The sequence below is a fragment of the Gobius niger genome (genome assembly GCF_951799975.1).
Source record: "Gobius niger genome assembly, chromosome: 23".
Taxonomy (NCBI): domain Eukaryota; kingdom Metazoa; phylum Chordata; class Actinopteri; order Gobiiformes; family Gobiidae; genus Gobius; species Gobius niger.
The window spans coordinates 5,871,425-5,877,424 of NC_136874.1; the positions used below are offsets into that span (position 1 = coordinate 5,871,425).

The 6,000-nt window shown below is 41.5% G+C and overlaps 1 protein-coding gene across 4 annotated transcripts in view; it reads right to left on the reverse strand.

The window, feature by feature from the left end:
- LOC306982161 (FERM and PDZ domain-containing protein 4-like) overlaps positions 1–6,000 on the reverse strand; it is an 88,984-nt gene that overhangs the window by 7,945 nt on the left and 75,039 nt on the right. For all 4 annotated transcript variants that reach the window (XM_079581972.1, XM_079581969.1, XM_079581971.1 and 1 more), the window contains exon 11: positions 4,051–4,177. In XM_079581972.1, the coding sequence (XP_079438098.1) occupies positions 4,051–4,177 (127 nt within the window). The remainder of the gene's footprint in view (positions 1–4,050; positions 4,178–6,000) is intronic.

Genomic DNA, 6,000 nt, shown 5'->3' on the forward strand with positions numbered 1-6,000 from the left:
CGCTCCGGCACCTCTGAACTTTTCACACCGACCACCAACTGTTGTTTGTTTTAGAACTTCTCCTGCTGCAACTCACGTTACTCACAACGAGTACGACCAGACTCAATATTTGACCTTCCAAGAGCCACCTCGGCCTCCCCGAGCAGCACAGACGGGGGTACTCGGGCTTCTTCTTCTAAAGGTCGCCCTCAGTTTTAGACTTTACTTATTTAAATCATAGAGAACTTCATTAATCCTTTAGTAATACGTAGCCTGGACACAAAAAAGTCACCAGAAAAGTTGCTTTATTTGAATTTTGAAGCTGCTTTGGGTGCCGAGTGTATAGTAAAGTAATAAAGTTGACATTGACATTCATTTAATGACTTTTAATGCTTCTTAACCTCTTAACCCCCACATATGTTCTCCAGTTTGGCTTTACTCAAATCTAAAAGCTTCTGGATCAAAGTGTCAAAAATGGGAGAAAAACAAGGATGAAAATGCAACAGAAAAGTGAGAAAATGTGGCGAAAATGTGCAACAAAAGAGCCAAAAAAGAGCAACGGAAATGTGAAAAAAGCCACGAAAGAGCGACAAAAACATGACAAAAAAAGAGATGAGAAAGTGACAAAAAAATCAACAAAAAAGTGAGAAAAAAGCTACAGAAAAGTGACCAAAATGCAAAACAAAAGTGAGAAAAATCATGTGGCAAAAATATGTGATAAAAACGCAACAAAGGAGCCTTAAAAGAGCAACGGAAAGTGACATAAAAGCCACGAAAGAGCAACAAAAACAAAAAGCGATGAAAAAGTGACCAAAAAAGCGACAAAAGTGAGAAAAGGAGAAGAAAATGTATCAAAAATATGATGAAAACCCAATACAAAAAATGTCAATGAAGTGCCAATGAAAGCTCCATTTAGAGTTTTGTTGGATTTACCTTTCAAGTGAGGCATTAACTGGCCTATAGAAGCTTTTAGATTTGAGTAAAGCCAAACTGTAGAACCACCTGAACTGCTCTATCACAACGTGAGTCTGATGAATCCTAGCTCTGTCATCTTGGAATACGCCTGCGTCATCAGGGAAGAAGACGACACCTCATCTCGTTCTTTTGCTGAACCTACAGACCTGACTTTGACCTTTTGACCCCCCCACCCCCCTCCCTGCCCCCCCTCGCATTAGTCAGCAATGAAACCAAACCCCTCCTCCGCCGCGCAACCTGCCTTTGAAGAACCGCACTCAGTCAGGAGCCATTTTGATTTGCGCCGATGATTTCCCATTATACACCGCATCATATCCTTAATCTGTAAAGGTTGTTTCTAATGCGGTTCTTCCTGACGTGCCCCCCCCCCCTTCCCTCTGCCCCCTCTCCCCCCGCAAGCCCTTTATGGTCAATGAGCTGGCACAAATTACATTTCAAAAGTGAGCGGCGGATCTTATTTCTCCAGGTCCGGATGACTTCATTGAATTAAGGAAGGACTGTATTAAAAAGTACTTATGGAGCGGCGGAGTGGTTAGCGCTACTGCTGCTCCACCCGAAGACATGGAGGGGGCAGATCAGAAGTAGGTACTTTAGCATACCGGTACTTTAACGATACTTTTTCCCGAAACATATATTAAAATATTTGGAATAAACTATGTGGAAGATCTGCAAATGCATCTCCATTGTCAAGGAATGTGAGGGAAAAAAGTGTATAATGGGGGGAAGTAGGGGAAAATATTAGAAATTAAAAAAATGGGAAAATGAGGGAAACAAATTGGGAAAAATAAAAAACATTAGGGGAAAAATTGGGGAAAATATTGGGCAAAAAAATTGAAAAAAAAAATTGGAAAACGAATAAATTAAAAATGAATTAAAACCAGGTCATTTCCTTCCTGGACCACAGCAAACCTGGATCTGGATCTGAAAATAAAAGTTTTTTTCAGTTCTACTTTTTTTTAATACTATACTTTTATACTACCTAAACCAAGCCCTGTGTATAAGTAAGAGTTGTACTTATATATATTGACAAAATGTAGATGTTTTCTTGTTGAAAGGCGCTCGTCTGTCTCTGCAAATAGCACCGTAACACTGGGTTGAAAGCTCGTACGAGGGCTGCCAGTCAAACGTGATTGATATTGATCGACGGTGTTGTGGCCTAATTGGTATGCGGTGCAAATCTGGCCACAGCATTAAGTATTCACTCGCCTGCTTCATATTTAGTCCATTTCATTTGGGGAAAACTGGACAAATGGCAGCAATGTGACGATGTGCGAGTGTCGCTGTCCGTGGTGCTGAAATGCCAAAACTATAAATACTATTATTACCGCCTGGACTGGAGCGTAATGCCAATTTGTGTCGCATTTTATTTTTAGACCAGACATTGGGGTCTAACATAGTCTCTTTCTTTCATGGGAAATACTGTAGTTAGCTGGAATACCTGGTGGCCATTCATGCTTGGATACACAGCGAGAAATTCAGACTCAATCATTAGACTTTTCATGCCTTTGGATGATGGAAGAAAAGCCACACAACCCAGGACATTATACCTAATGGAAGAAGATATTGCAATGCTTGTAACTGCAATATTTCAAATATTAAAGTTATGAATAAATAGCGCTTAGCTGCGGTTTGAACATTCCTGACATGTGAAGCACGTTTCATAACTTTGAGGGGGAATAGTGGCAATGTCCTGCAAACGCCAATAACAACTCATATGAAGTGATCCGATCTGACAGAGAGGCAGGTGTGGTGAACAGGTCTGAGCTCATTCTACACATTAGGACATGGCTGGAACATGTAGGGGGAGGAAAATACTTCATTTTAACATTTTTAAACTCCGTATAGTCCCTTTAAGGCACAGACTTTGTAGGAGGATATTGAGCAGCCATGTTAACTTCACAAACCACTCGGGACCATTACAATGAATGAGGCTGAATAGATAATCATTGATCTCTTGTATACTATATCTATGTCTCTGTCTCAGCTTTGATTAGTTGCCGTTAGCATTAGCATGTTGTTGCTATCCGCAGGATTTTGCACGGCGATCAAAATATCCTTATGGAGTCAACGATTTAAAGCAGTACTTAGTAACTTGTTTACCCTAATAAATCCTTTCCGTAGTCCCTCTGGGGGTGATACAAGTGTTAATGGGATGATTGGGGGGTCTTTCATCTCCCCCTGGTGTCTCTGGTCAGAAAACCACAACTTGCAACTTCCCTGCCTCCGGGTCTGAGGCCCCAATACACACTAATGGAATCACGGAGAAGAAGCTAACAGGCTAACGGGCAAAGCTGGCACCACTTAAACAGTATTTACAGCCAAGTTTGAGTGATAATAATGATCTCTAATGTGTAATTGGATGAACAATATCCCTCTGTGCCTTTGTCTTTTCTGTCAGCGCAGTATTTACTCTAACGAACAATGAATGAATAAAAAACGTAACATGCAACGACACCTGCAGTTGAGTGTTGATAGACGAATATTGGCGACCTCCACAATGGCAACGTGTTTTCTTTATGACCCATTACCCATTTTGAATCGAAAAACCACATCTGACACCAGGATCGGATCTGTGCATCCCTGGTCATAACCATAATTTGCCGATATATTATTCAGCCCAGACCGACCGTCAGCACAAACTAAAGTCACAAAGTCAAAAATCCGCACGTATTTCCTTCATAAAGCTGAGAAATGTCGCTCGGTGACTCCCGCAGCTTATCTTGTTTACAGGAGACCGATTTATACAGTACTTTGCGGATAAATATTTGTCTTAAAAATGACTTTGCCGGCAGCTGGTCCTTCCATCTTCTTGTCACAGTCGATTCATAAAAAGCGCAAAGTTCAACACCCCCTCGCTGCGACGTGTAAATATGCATAACTAATGAATGCAGGGTTTGACAGGGCTATTTGCTTACTACAGTCGTTAATATGCGAGAGGTGGCTTCCGAATGGCGGCAGAGGTTGACAAGGGGAGAGGGCCAGACTGTGCGAGCGGCTATTTTTGTAACGGTTGCGTCACAAAAGATTTAAAAAAATAAAAAAAAATCCCGTCAGAAAAGTTTTATGGAAAAGGGCGAAAGATGAGACGGCGGTTACCTTTTTCCCGGGAGGCACGAGGTTCTGGTTTGTCTTCAGGATGTGCGTCAGGGCTTTTTTGACGTTTTTCTCTTTCATGGTGGACAGGACGGCGGGAGGCAGGAACAGAGGAAGACCCCACTCCTTCCTGCACAACAAAAAAAAAAGAGTCAGAATCATTGCGAAAACTCGTTGTGTTTGGGAACTTTCCACCTTCCGCACTTGGGCTGCATGAAATGAGGGAAAACTGCCATATCAAAAAGATCCTTTCATGTTTGTGTCGGAACAAGGCTTAAGAAAATACTAAATCAGGACAAAGGCGAGGCTTAAATGGAACTGCAAGCATTTCATCAAACAGAGAAAAGAGGAGAAAGGTTGATATTCAAAAGCAAATTGGATTGAATTTCAGCCAAAACTGTTGAAGGGTGAATGTATAAGTGAAGTCCCTAAATTTCTGAGATATGTTCTTACCTGAGCTTAGACGAGTTGATGCGTACCTGTCTAGTCTTTGTGTGTGCCCTCAGTCACGCAAAAAGACCAAAGATGTTGTTAGCATTTGGCCTCTCCCAGTGTATTCCTATGGCTCCAAACGGGGGTGAAGTTGGAAGCTACCACGCTCTTCCACGGGCACAAAGACCAAATAGGTTCGTATCAACTCGTCTAAGCTCAGGTAAGAACATATCACAGTGTGGAAGAACTGTGTGCCCCCAGTCACGCAAAACGACCAAAGATGTTGCTAGCATTTGGCCTCTCCTAGTATATTCCTATGGCTCCAAACGTGGTGAAGCGTGGAGGGGCAAGTCTCTTCCATAGGCACAAAGTCCAGACAGGTACATAACAACTAATCTAAGCTCAGGTAAAAACATATCTCAGTATGGAAAAACGGTGGCCATAGATACAGACGGCAACTCATCATGGAAGGGGGCGTGGCCTCACAGTTTTTCACTCTTTTTAGCCATTTTCTGGTGGAATATGAACTTATCTATCACATACAAATAAAGTCAAGTCTAAATCGGGTCCATATGGATGTTTATTCACAGCAGATTGTTCAGTAGAAGCGACAAAACAGCAGTCATAGCAAGCATTTTGTTCTAAATATTATTTTTTTTAAACTTTCCAGCAAATGATATTGTATAAATCATCGCTCTCCTTCTGTGAATCTGTGAACTTATGCTGTAAAAAATAGTAAAAACAAACAAACTATTGAATAACTGAGTGTAGATTTATGTGAAGAACTCGAATGCTTTGCTTCAGATCGGGATGTTCCTTATTTTAGAGGTGACATTGTTATTATGATCCTGTGGGAAAATAACCTGTAAAACTCTTGATACGACTTTTACATCTGCGTCGATACCTGAGATGAAAAGATTCTGGTATTTTGCACGTCAGCAATTTCCAACACACTTTCACTTGTATCTAAAATAATGGCTTTTTGATGCAGACGCCAATATTAGGAGGAAATCGCGGTTTGAAATGATGGAGGGGCCTGGGGGGGATTTGGATAAACGATCGTGAAATTTGATTGGGTAAAACGACCACAGCCTCCATATGTTGCATCTGGAATCCGCACAGTTTGTTTGCTGATAACGCGTCGTCTCTGCCGACTTCGAGGTGTTGATCCGCGCCGGAGTCTTAGAAGTTTATAATTGATCTAAATCACCGCGCGCCGGATAATTTAGCTCTCCTTATGTGGCTTATTGGCGATTGATGCCTAGAATGCTTTCTATTCCACGCTAGAGGAAAAGGGTTATAAACTTGCAGATAGATCGAAAGATAAATAGATGGAAAGACAGAAAGAAAGAAAGAAGGAAAGAGAGAGAAGAAAGAGAAAGAAGAAGAAAGAGAAAGAAGAAAGAGAGAGATAAAGAGAGAGAGAGAGAAGAAAGAGAGGGGGAGAAGAAAGAAAGAAAGACAGAAAGAGAGAGAGAAGAAAGAGAGAGAGAGAGGGAGAAGAAAGAGAGAGAGAGAGAA